This window comes from Mastomys coucha, unplaced genomic scaffold (assembly GCF_008632895.1).
Source record: "Mastomys coucha isolate ucsf_1 unplaced genomic scaffold, UCSF_Mcou_1 pScaffold22, whole genome shotgun sequence".
Classification (NCBI taxonomy): domain Eukaryota; kingdom Metazoa; phylum Chordata; class Mammalia; order Rodentia; family Muridae; genus Mastomys; species Mastomys coucha.
This window is the reverse complement of record NW_022196905.1, coordinates 23,096,409-23,109,870: the sequence shown is the minus strand read 5'-3', so window position 1 is coordinate 23,109,870 and position 13,462 is coordinate 23,096,409. Positions and strand designations below refer to the sequence as shown.

Below are 13,462 nucleotides of genomic sequence, written 5' to 3'. Positions count from 1 at the left end.
TCCTCCTCCTCCTCCTCCTCCTCCTCCTCCTCCTTCTGATTAGCAATCCCTGCTCTAGCTGCCTGTATAGGCCACACTCATGCTGTGTTTGAGCCGAAGCTGGCCCTTTCTTCTTATTTCCAGTTTCCCCATTTGTGCTTTGCCCCCTTTTCTACTGCTTACAGATTATTGAATGTTTGATGATTCAATTTTACCATGTTTATTTTAGCTGTTTTCATCAATGCTTTAGGGCTTAAGTTGATTTTTTTTTTAACTTGATAGTAGCCCACCATCATGTAACTTCTGATTTATAGGCTATGAGGCTGAGTTTGGCACAGGTCTGGTATGTTCCTCTTGTTTATATATATATATATATATATATATATATATATATATATATATATATATATATATATATATATATATATATATATATATATATATATATACATGAAAGTTGAATTCATGGCAATGATTTCACACACGCATATACACATATGTATACTTTATCTTATTACATAGAATAGACTCCATTTTGCATTGTTAATATTTTGTCTGTGCACTGAATTCTCTTTTAAAGAGATTTCAACAGCACAGAGTCTTGCTATTTACTCTCTCACTAATCATCTCTGTGGTCGGGTGCTCATGTGGTAAAGATTTCTGGGTATTGTGTTTCCTTGCCTGAGGAATCTCCTTTAGCATGTGAGCGCCTAGCTGCTGGGGATGTGTTGTTCCCTCAGCTCCCATGTTTCTGAAAAGCTCTTCACCGGGGCAGTGCATTTCTCCTGGATGTAGCGCTCTAGGCTGTCTGTCCCGTTGGTTTCCTGGGCTCCCTTCACGCTCTAAGGGCGCTGTGCTGCCCTCTGACACATTTCTGATGAGATACTTACTCCGACTTGTTTGCCTCTTCAGAAGTCCCCTGCCCCACTTCTATCTACTTTCAGGATTTTCCCTTCATCACCTGGTCTAAGAGGTTTAATTTTTGATGTCTCAGTGTCCTTGTTTCTTATACTTGCTGTCTACTGAACCTCTTACATCTGTGGCTTTAACAGTTATGCCAAATTTAGAAACAACAAAACAGTCAGTTTAGTGTTTCCAAACATTCTTTCTGTGTGGCACCGCTTCCACCACACGCTCGCTCGAGGTTCTCAGAAGGTGATCCTGCCGGCACTCAGAAGTTTTCTAAAATGGTTGTGATGCCTTTTCGGATTCAGCTTCATTTTGAACAGCATTTGCTTTCTTCTGCAGCGTCTGACCCGCTTCTCCACTCAGTGTAATTTCTCTCTTAGTGGCAGTTTTCATCTAGCTAGTTCAATTTTGATCATTTCCCCTGTTCAAGTAGGAAGCTCAAGTTGAGATGAGCCCCCTTGCTGTAAGATTGTTCCTCTGCTCAGCTCCATTCCCTCTGAGTGTCCTCATAACTTCGCAGATGCTTTCCTCTGATCTGTGGGAGCCCTTTCAGGGAAGCCTGCGGGCTTCTTCTCATGGCTGCTCTTGGGTCGGAGTCCCTGACACTGAGATGCAGGGTGGCCTCTGGGAAGTGCAGGCTTGGAAAATCCCCCACACCTACAGGCCAGACCCCTTCTGTCCCTGAAGGTCTTCACTGGAAGCTAAGTAAGCACAGGGCTTGTTTGCCTTTGCCTCAACTCTAGCGGATGCTTCGCTTGCCTCATTAGCCACAGTTGATGCTCCCAGATGAGAGTAATTGTTCTGTACCTTTCCCCCAGTTACTGAGTACTATGAGATTTGCATTGTTCCTTTGTATCTCTGAGGAACTGGCACATGCCTTTGACATGATGGAAAGATGTGTGTCCCGGGGCCCGCTGTTACTCCACACCCACTGTGGAGAGACAAGGATTCTTCTCTGGATGTCAGTTTTCTTAATGGGAACACGAGCAGGTTGGAATATGCACACAGTGCCTTTGGCTCCATCCTGGAGGCTAGGGTGTGGCATGGTGAGATCATAGTACACCATGTATCTGTGGAGAGAACCAGTGCAAGCATGGACTCTTACCACTTGGGCTACCTGGTTCTTATTTTGAGCCCCTTGGTAAGGTCTTCAGTCCGAATCTTCCTAGAACCCTTTGCCCCCAGCAGGAGCTTATCATGGTGTGGTAGGTTGTCAGTTGCCTGGCACAGGTCAGAAGAAGAATTCAGAGTTAAGGTAGTGTGAGTGGCCACTTTGATAGGTACTGACTGAGTCGTGCAACTGTCGTCTGTACAGGTTACTCGCCCCGTGAAATAGCTCCTCTCCTGGGACCCCACTTTCCAGATCTGAGCTGTGCTTGGTGTATGTTGGGTCTGCTGATGGCTTGTTGTAGTCAAAGTTGTCCCTGAACATGGTCACGCTTTCTGATCCATGTGGGTTTCAGAGATGTATTTGGATGATAACTTTAACAAGTGCTCTTACGGATCCAGAGAACTGCTCTTCTAAAGCAGTGGTTCTCAGCCTTCCTAACGCTGCCCACCCTTTACTTAATACAGTTCCTCATATTTGTTGCTACTTCACAACTGTAGTTTTGCTGCTGTTAGGAATTGTAATGTAAACATCTGTGCTTTCTGGTGGTCTTAGGTGACCACTGCGAAAAGGTCATTGGACCCTTGGCTTGAGAACTATTGTTCTAAAGGCTCACACACTGAAGGCTTGGCTTCCAGCTGGCAGTGATGTCTTGGGAGTTCCTTGAGATGTATCTGGAAGAAGAAGTATCTGGAAGCCTGCCCTTGAAGATGGTGTCGTGTCTTGGATCCCTTGTCTCATTTCCTGCTTCCTGGCATGATGGGTGTCTGACAGTGCAGCTCCCTTCACTCTCTACCCTGATGCTCTGCTTCACCATGGTGTACAAACAGCAGAGCTGGTGGACATTGGGCTGAGAACTGTGAGTCTGAGTAAAAATAAGTCTCACATCCCATCCAGTCTTTCTTCCAGGAGTCATTGCAGAGACGAATTGTTGATTGATACTAGAGCCTGAGTTAGGGTCACTTGTGTCAATTTTCTTTGCTTTAGGGCAAAATAAGACATTCGTGCCAAGCTGAGGAACCTTCTCGCATGCTGGTAACAAAGGTTCATGGCTCTAGGATACAATATGGCCATTTTGTCTAATTTTAGTTGCAACAAGTTGAGGCTACTATGGTCTGAGGTACTGAAGTTAACTGTTCTCCAGTGTTGTGTCAACTCTGGGTATTTCCTGAAGGACTTGCAAAATCTATATGAGTGACTAGAATTGTGTCTGTTAGGGTCCAGGAGCATCAGAAATCTGCTCACTACCACTCATTATCCTACGCCCTTCCTGACTTTTGCCCCCATGAAACCTTTCTGTGGGCTTCAATTCAGAGGCAGGGTTCACTCTGTGGCCAGAGATTCAGTCACATCACCTTCACTTGTCGTGCCTCATTTTCCCTGCTTGAGAAATATAAAGAAGCTCTTCAAAACCATGGAGGGCTGAAGGGAAGGGCTGGTTAGTCGTATTCACGCCAGTAGTGTTGATAGAGCAAACTGGCATGGTTCATGTATTGTCAAGCACAGATTGGGCTGGGGTAGGGAGACAAAGTAATGGGGACCAAGCGCTGGTCCTTACTGCTCAGGGAAGAAACTCTGAGTCTTCTATAAGTAGTTATGCAGAGCCCGCAATTTGTTGAGTTAGGTGGCTGAAGGGTATGTAGAGAGCATCAGCTGGCACCTGGAAGGATTGCCTGCTAGATAGGTAGGGAGTGAGTGTCAGGGAGGATTCCTCTGAATTGTGGTTTGAGGTCAGGAATTGACTGGGAAATGGTGGCAAAGATGGTGAGGAGCAGAAGAGCCAAATGAGGAAGATGCCAATGCCTTGCACAGGAGAGGCATTCACCCCTCCCCTCAGTCCATCAGTGGGGAAGTGGCGGGGGGGGGGCAAAGATGTCGAGTAATACGTGCTCGTTCGGAAAATGGCTATCAGGTCCCTACTGTGGACTGCATGGGTTTTCTTCCAGATGTCAGGAGGCAGTATGGATTGGCACCAACTCTGCCCTCAGGATTCTGACATTTGAAACCTTGTGGAAACACTGACATCACCAGGCTAGAGAGAATAATGTAATGAGTTACATGCACCCACAATATAGGGTCAACAGTGACTAATTGTGGCCATTTTGCTCTCTAGACATTACCTGACTTCATAGACAGCACACAGTATTGCCATCTGAGACTGTTCAACCAGCACTGATAGGATTCCATGATCCAGCCCAGCCAAACTGGACACAGCCGCATTTTCCCCAGCACCTCGCCTGGGTTTGACTGTTTACAACTATTTGTTCAAATCAGCATGCAACCAAGATGGACACAGTTCTGGATTGAGCTGCTGGATTTTAATTTATGGAGTGACTGAATGCAAACACACAGAAGCTAGACCACAAGGCTCTCTCAGGGGCAGATTAATGCTATCTTGGGCTAGCTATCCTAGGAGCAAGTTGTTAGAAAGCACATTTGGTCTCTCTTGACCTCTGCCTCTCAGGCTCTCTCTTATCCTTCTGCCTTCCACCCTGGGAGCATGAAGGCTCTCGCTGAACATTAGTTAGTTCAAGAAGTGTAAGACATAATTTCAGTTCTTTACAAATCACCTAGTCTTTAATAATCTGTCATAGCAGCATAAGTTGAACAAAGAGGGGCAATATTATTTGTTTCCTTCCATTTCGTGTAGTAGGTTCAAAGCATCATTATTAGTTACCCAGAATAAGACTACTGCATTCACCTCAGTGTTCCCTACCTTTTGTCCTTGGCTAAGGTGACCAGCTAGATGGTGAGGTAGTGTGTTCATGTGCTTGGGAATAAGTTTTCTCTGGATGGCCATCTTTTTCATGTGGTAACAGGTTATTTCATTTTGGTTTGGATTTTAGATATCACTCTTTCTTGTCCATTTTTTTTTTGTATATATACAAAATACTTGCAAAGTCCAGTTCCATGGCTAAAACCTTTGGGATACAATGCAAGAGGCTACTCTGCCCCTTCCTCCCACAGAGACGGTTAAACATCAGTGTTGGGTTTGATCTTGTGCTTACTCTCTCTGTTTCTCTCTGTGTCTCTCTTTGTGTCTCTCTCTGTGTCTCTCTGCCTGCCTGCCTGCCTGCCTGTCTGTCTCTCTCTCTCTCTCTCTCTCTCTCTCTCTCTCTCTCTCTCACACACACACACACACACACACACACACACCCTTCTGAGTGCAGTGCAGACCTGTTCCTCTCTGTCCTTCCTAACACTAGAGAGACCTCTGGTGTTTGGCTGGTCTGGTCCCTCTTGATGATGGACAGATGTCTGTAGAGGTCTTCAGTCCCCCCCATCACTCACTTTCCATGCGTTTTAATATATACACGGAGATAGTGCCTTTCCCTCTAACGGTGGGCGTAGGAGGTGACTGCTGTGGTTGTCACGTGCACTTCGCTGAGTAGGAATGGTGTTCTCAAATGTCCTATTCCAAATATAGCTAGTCTTACAATCCTAGTAGGAATTGACGAGTCAGGGTTTTAATTACTAAAATAAAAATGCATATTTTATTCTGTGTGTATGGGTGTTTTGCCTGAATGCATGTCTGTGTGCTGAATGGGTGCCTGGTGCCCATGGAAGCCAGAAGAGTGTATCCAACCCCTGGAACTGGAGTTCAGATGGTTGGGAGCTGCCACGCAGGTGCTGAGAATCAAACCATGGTCCTCTGGAAGAACAGCTTGTGCTCTTTACTGCTGAGCCATCTCTCTAGGCCCCACTTGAGGTTTTGAGTGAAGCACTATTCGTGAAACAAACAACCAGATTGATTCACTCTTGCCCCCACATCTCCTTACACCAGGGTGTTTGTGGTGCTGGGCATGCCTGTTTCTCAGGATTGGACGACTTTGATAAGATAGTTTAGGACTGACTCTAGCAGAGATTGAGTCTCTTAGGGACTCAACAACATCATCTGCCTCCCAGCTCCTTACTTCTTCCTAGACTTGCAAATTGGAAGGTTTTAATTTGATAATTTCTGCATGGAATCATAGCTTTACTGTGACCTCCAGACTTCCCCATACTTTATTAGTTGCTGGAGCCTTGCAGACTCTCTCTCTCACACTTCCTTGGTCAGAACCCCTGTCAGGGGTAATGGGGGAGGTTAACATCCTAGATCCTGTCCTATGCTATCCACCCAGGCAAGACTATAGTTGGTAAAATCTTACCAACAGCTGCCTGGGGCACTCCAGATCACACATGAGAAGCTGAGCATAAGACTTCTTACTGCTTCTGGCAGGCTGTGCCTTTCCAGCCCGGGAGGGAGAAGGCGTCGCTGGTCCCTGGTCCCAATAATTTAATGGGCCTTCAAGCCCCTCACATCCTTTCCTCCTCTTCTTTTTCCTCCTCCTCCTCCCTCTCTCCCTCCCTCTTCCACCTTTTTATTTCTTTTCTTCCAGTCAGAATGCAGAGTCTCTGCAGCACAGGGGCTGGGCAGCTTTAGACAGCAGTAGGAGATAGCTGTCTGTTTAGCTCTAGGACCATCTTTTCTTGGACAGGCTTAGGGACCTCACACTGTCCAGGTGCAATGCCGACCCCCTGCTTAGCCTGGCATTTGTTAATTTACAATATTTGAGAAAGTTGCAGGGAACGGTTGCTTAGTACATTCAAACATGAAATTAGATCTGAATGGTGGATGTGTTTTCAATGTGGACTCCACGGAGCTATGCCACACAGTGCAGGCTTCTGAGGGTCTATGAAGTCTGTCCTCATCCGAGTGTTATGTGGGAAGCAAGGCCATTGCCTTCCTGGACTTCCTAGCTTGATGCCAATGTGGATCAAGTCCTCTGGCTGCATTCTCTGAAAATAAGCATTGAGGAGATGCAGAAGTGGTCATCAGAGGCACAGTTCTCACTTGGTTTTAATTAATACTGCAAATGGTTTATTTTGCAACTATTAACTTAAAAGGTATTTATTTAGAATTTCTCAGTGTGGATGTTTCTGGCCAGATGTCAACAGCTGCAACTCACCTGCACAAAGAGTGTGTGTGTGAGTGTGTGTGTGTGTGAGTGTGTGTGTGTGTGAGTGTGTGTTTGTGTATATGTGTGTGTATGTGTATGTGTGTGTGTGTATGTGTGTGTGTATGTATGTGTATATGTGTGTGTGTGAGTGTGTGTGTGTGAGTGTGTATGTATATGTGTGTGTGTGAGTGTGTGTGTGTTTGTGTATGTGTGTGTGTATGTGTGTGTGTGTGTGTGTGTGTGTGTGTGTGTGTGTGTGTATGCTAAGAGGATTTGACATGGAGCTGTTTGAGACCTATGGTGTTTTAAAATTATTTTTTGTTCTTTGAAAGTTTTATTTGTACAATGGACATTGATCATAGCTATCCCCCACTACATCTTTCCAACCCCCCAGAACCCCCACCCATCTCCCTTCTGATCGCATGCCCTCTTTTTCATTGCTATCAATCTCTCCAAATCTGATCAGTGCTGTCCATAACATGCCTGGGTGTGAGGTCATCAAGTACAGTACGAGCAACCTCTCAGCAGCCATGTCCCCAAAGGACCGTGACTCTCTTCCTCTACACCTGTCAAGTGCCAATATCTCCTGTGATGGAGGGGCAGTCTCCAGGAACCCCTACCCTTTCATGCTGGGATTTTGACCAGCTTGATCTTATAGAGATAGCCGTAGCTGCTGTTGATTGTTCTGTTTGTGACAGGACTGTTGTATACAAGGTTTCATTTCACAGCTTTCTTTCCCGTCTGTGGCTCTTACCTTCTTTCTGTCCCCGCTTCTGGGTTGTTCCTGGGCTTTGGATGGTGGAGTTGATAGAGGCGACCTACCACAGCCAAACACTGAGTGTTATTTCTACTCAGCTCTTGGCCAGTTATGAGTCTCTGCCTTAACCATTACCCACTGTACAAGGAAGCATCTTTCATCAAAATTGAGAGAAACCCAAATCTAGTATGTAAACATAAATATTTAGGCATAGTTTAATAGTATGGCCATTTGGGAACACGTCAACAGTAAGTTCCCCTGCTTGGGCCTGTGGTTTCCCTAGTCATGGGCTTTTGATCATGTATAGAGTTCAAGGTCTGAATTCCCTCCTGTGGTGCAGGCCTCATATGCCGTCAGAAAGTGGTTGTGCGTAACCAATGTGCCACTATCACCCTAGTGGGCACATCTTGCCAGCCGGTCAGTATTGTAGCATGTGCATCCAACACTGGGTAAGACCATTGACGGTGTTCTCCCCCAGCAGCCTGGCACCGTGGAAGCTGTCCAGCAGGGAGTGTTTCCTGGGTGAGGCTGACATCTGTGTCCTGCAGCCAGAGTGAGTGATTAGCAAAAGGGTCTTACCATCTAGTTACTGTGGGCAACCCAGAGCACTTCTCATGGTATGTTATTATTTCTCATGGTATACATGACCATGGCCTGTATTGTCTCTGACCAGTAACTCATAGAGAGGTATCCAGAGCTTGGCACCAAGATTTTCATTTAGTAAGGTCTTCCAGAAGCATGTTGTCCACCTATGCACGGTACTTCTGTTCAAAACCCTTAAGTATATATATTGTATATATTTATATTAGTTTAGAAACAGTTGGATTTCATAAGTTCCTTCACATACCCTTTGTTAGTCTGACCCAGACCCACCCCACCCTCCCCCACCCCCATATTCCCACTTAAACCTTTAATCCTGAGCATTTCCTCTCTCTGTTCATGCCACTGATATCCTACTACCCCTTCTGATTGAATTACTTTTAAAAAATTTTATTTTGTGCATGTGTGGGTAGAGTACCATCGTGTGTGTGTGTGTGTGTGTGTGTGTGTGTGTGTGTGTGTGTGTGTCTGTGTTTACAGGCCAGTTTGCAGGAGTCAGTTCTCTCCTTTCAGCTTGTGGGCCCAGTGTGGACCTGTCAACATGTTGGACTAGTGTATGACTAACCTCACTTGATCCTTACTGAAATCCATCCAGCCTCCCTCCTCAGGAGGTAGAGGGTATCTCGCATCTTCCCAAGGGGCTGTGCGATGTTCAATGGGACACTGTGATTCCCCTCGGAGGTGCTATGGCAGTGTGAACATTTGTAACCTGAGTAATCAAACTGTGAAATTCTTCCAAAGCTAAGACTTGGAGCATCATATGACACCCCCCCAAAAAGTTAGGAATTTGAAGCTTTTAGATTGGGTATGCTCAGCCAGCAAAGTCTATGCCAGTGTTTCTAAATCTGACAAAAAAGAAAAGAGATCTTTAGTGGTTCTGGCTTCTAGCATTTCAGATATGAGAGACTCAGCATGCATTCTCCACATTCTAATATAAACGGAGCAGATGTGCTCTAGGGTGGGAGGTTCTGAGCTGCAGGAATGTTTGGATGGGAATGGCTTGGGCTTCCTTCTAGATTGCTTGCATTCCGGAGGCTGAACCATGATTAGAGTGGGAGAGACTGTGTAAGATGGGGACTCATTTCAAACAGGTGGCCTTATTCATGGACCTTGAAGGTCCAGGTAGTGTTGGCTAGATGGAGAAGGTGGGGAAGATACACAGTCCCAGTAGAAGAAGGTGAGGGTATTGGGGACTGTGAGTGGAGGTTCCCATTTGAGCCTGGCTTTGGCTACTGGAGGCCATACACAAACATACTCACCAACAGCATCTCTGTAATGATCTTGTGCTATGCTTTGCCCCAAAGGAAAACCACTGTCGCCGAATCAAGATCCTTGGAGACTGCTACTACTGTGTGTCTGGCCTCACCCAGCCCAAGACTGATCACGCCCACTGCTGTGTGGAGATGGGGCTTGACATGATCGATACCATCACGTGAGTGTTGCACTGTTCCAAGGTCTGTCTAGGTTTGCAGAGGCTGAGGCAGCATAGGAGGGGGCTGGGTCACCTACACAGGAAGATGATGCGTTGGTGACCCCTGCTCACTGTTTAGGATTTATTTCTTTGTCCATGGAAATTCTTTGTGTATATAGTGGGCCTGAGATATGGAAAAAGAAGGGATCTTTGTAACTGAGCTTGGTGAGGCATTTAAGAAAGGCTGAGGGTACACATCCGTTTAAAAGCCAGTGAATGTTCTTCTGGGCAGCTGATTGCCTCTGATGCTTTGGCGAGAGAGGGCTGAAGTCTGTGTTGAGTTCGATCCAGCCTATAGAACCCAGTGCACATGGGGACGTCCATACAGTTGAAGCTTTGGAACAGGCGTAAGGAAGGAGCCAGCAACATGGTTGCCCTGAACACCAAGGTTGGCTCTGCAGGGAATAGCTCTCCGGAGCTGCTCCTGTCAAAAGCTCCTGGAAGCTGATGGGCTCCACTCTGCTACTGAGAGTCAAAAAGTCTCCTGGTGCCCACAGTGAATCCCCAGCTGCAGAGCCACTGCCTGGTGGCAGGGGGAGGGGCGGGAGGTGAAGCAGCTAGAACAAGTGTTCTGCTGAGAATGGGTGAGGAAGGGGAATTAGGGACAATTCCTGGCAATGACTATCTTTTGTTCCCCTGAAGGATGTTATGTTGCATGTCACATGTCACATAAAATCACTGTTGTGTTGCTGGAGAGATGGCTTAGTGGTTAAGAGCACTGGCTGCTTTTCCAGAGGCCCTGGGTTTGATTCCTAGCACCCCTATGTGGCTAACAATGGTTGGAAACTTTAGTTCCAGGGGCTCTGACACCTGTCCTCTTCTGACTTCCACAGGCACTGCGTGCATGTGACACACAGACATAGCAAGCATATACATATATAATACATATGCATACATATATACTCATATATATTAACACTATTGCATATCATATATCACACATGGCAGCACACAACATACCATTTGCCGTGTGACCTGCCCTGTTACATGGTCACCACCCCTCATCTGTGTCTTGTATCACATCCTATACCATCTAATTCTATTTTCCATTAGACCATGTGTCATATGTTATCATGTATCAGTGTATTATGCTATGTCATATTGGATGTCATATATAACCCATGATCACATATTCAATGATAACCATACTGTTACTGACTCTAAGTATGCTAATTTGCTGGTCAACAGGAGCCCAGTGAGTCCAGGACAGGTTGCTGGCACAAGGACAGTATGTAGTCTATAAAGTGAGCAAAACCAAGAAGAGAGCAGACTTGTGTCCTGGGAGACCATATTCACAGTCTTTAGGCCCCAAACTCTTTAGGCAAAGGTTTGAATTAGGAAACAATTGATGAATTAGTGTATACTTCTATTTGCATTGAAATTGTCAAATAGAACCTATTGATTTTATATTTATATGCATTAATAACAGAAGAGAAAAAAGGAGAAGCAGTTGATGAAACCTGGTGGCTAATGAGCCGTGGATTTGACGGACAGTCACATGGGTTACTCTGCCTTGTGCTGCTAGTTAGAGCCTTGTGATTGATGAGGCTATGTTCTCAGTAAGGGTGCCCCTGTAAATGTAGAGGCCTGGTTCAGTGTAGCAGAGAGCCTGTGTTGTCCTCTGAAACACAGTATGGCTACACTCCACATCACAGTTTACAACCTGTCTGTCTGTCTGTCTGTCTGTCTGTCTGTCTGTCTGTCTGTCTGTCTATCGGTCCACTACACAGATCCAGGTAAAATTAGGTGGGTGCTCCAGCTAACTGGGCTGACCAGGCTTCTCACCATGGCTGTGTCCTGGAGGCAGGAGGCCCTTCCTGTCCCTTCTCCCTGGCAACTTTGCTTCTCTCTTGATCTCTCCATAGCCAGGCACCTTATTTCTCACATGGGCTTCAGGACTTTCTTTCCTTCTAGTCTCTCTTGTGAGGCTGGCATGTGCCTGGGTTCTAAGGCATTTCTGTGACGTGCCCTTTCTGGTTACCACTCAGGAAATGCCACATCTGCCCGCTGAGGCTGAGCCTGTATCTCACCACTTTGCCCAACTTGCTTTGCTTCATGGTTTCCTCACTGCTTCCCCAGGATTTCAACTGAAACACTGACTCTGCATCTCTGGCCCTGTCATGAGAGACTGGTGAGCCCCAGGGCTGAGCAGCCTTGTGCTAGCCTTCCTGGACTGCTTTCCTCTCCGTTTAAAAGTCATACAGCCTCAAGATCACACAATCCTAGAGCCTTTATATGACCCTGCATTTCTGGCTCTGGACTGGAAGGAACAAGCAGATTAGTTGATCTAAGAGACTGCTAACAGCCTTTCTTCCTGTGGGAATTGCACAGAGCCAGGGATAGCCCATGTGTGCTCAGCATTGGCTGGCTTCTGGATCTCCCAGGAAGGTTCCATATGGCAACTGGCACCTTCCCTTCTGGCCATACCAGCCTGTGTTTGTTCCTCTTTCAGAGGGGTACACAGAAACATACAAGACAGAACATGTTTATCAAGAGGATCAGCATGTCCAGGCAAAGCAGGATGTTCATGTGTTTTTGCTTTTTGAACTTGGAGTGGAGAGTCTAGGAACTTTGGAAGCACTGTGGTATCAGGAGCATGAGTGAAGTAAGTGCTGGAGCTCATGCATGTGCAGAGGCCATGCTGGGCCTTGCACTGTATGCCCCAAGGTGGGGGCAGTGCCTTTACCCTTAGCTGCATCTTCCTTCTGTCTGGAGCCATCTGGACCGGGAATAGCTCCCACTAGCTAGAGGAAGCGAGAGGACTTCAAGGATTTGGATTCTGTTGATTCTGAAATGACCTCGTTTCTTCAAAAGATGCCTGAGTGATGGACAATGTACCCTAGTCCCAGGGCTCTCCAGTCAATAGCTGAGCCAGGGAGCCAGAACTGCCCATTTTCAGGGGCCACAGGTCTTCTGTAGGTTGGAAAATTCTGACTGGACACAGAGCTTTTTTGAGACCCAAAGACCAGAGTGGTTATTGGGAGATCCTGGAATTATTTCCTGGAACCGTTTCCTGCACATCTCTTAGATTCATGGTACAATGATGAAGGGTAGTGGGTAAGCTACTATTCTCTGACCATGCTGGGTCAGGGCTCCAAGATCAGCTGCTAAGTCCAGTTGAGGCTTTGCTGGCAGCAACCGCACCAGGATTATAGGCTGTTGAAAGCATGGTAATCCATTTTGGCACATATGCATACAGGATGGGCTAGTGCAGGAAAGGAGCATGGCCTAGAGAAGAAAGGCCTAAAGTCACTGTAAGAGCCAGGGCAAGCATTGTTCCAGATGTAGATGCAGATAGTACGTTCTCAGACTGGTCCTGATTTCTTCCCAGGCACCAGGACCCTTTCTTGTCAATGACTTTATAAAAATCTAGTTATTTTACCTCCTAGACTGTCCATACCTATGGGGTAAAATAGACACAAACATTTACCTTATTTTCCCCTTGTAACCTTTAAACTCAGGCCACACATGCCTGTTTTCTTTTCATTGATTGGTTCAGAGGTCAAGGGCATTGTCTGTCCCAGGCCTGTAATCATAGACAGCTCTGGAGTGGACCCAGAGTGGGACAGCGAGACCCGCTAAGCTAAATTGTAGAGCATCCTTGACTATACATCCTTGCAATGCAATCCCCTAGAAGAACGGGCTTTAGGGCCATCTCCTCAACTGTGGTGTCAGGGCTGGCAGGGCAGGCTTCTCCT

General features: G+C 46.3%; 1 protein-coding gene across 1 annotated transcript in view; it reads left to right on the top strand.

Annotated features, from left to right (window-relative positions):
• The window catches only part of Adcy1 (adenylate cyclase 1), a 118,326-nt gene that overhangs the window by 56,905 nt on the left and 47,959 nt on the right, over positions 1-13,462 (top strand). The window contains exon 5 of the mRNA XM_031339480.1: positions 9,598-9,725. Within this exon, the coding sequence (XP_031195340.1) occupies positions 9,598-9,725 (128 nt within the window). The remainder of the gene's footprint in view (positions 1-9,597; positions 9,726-13,462) is intronic.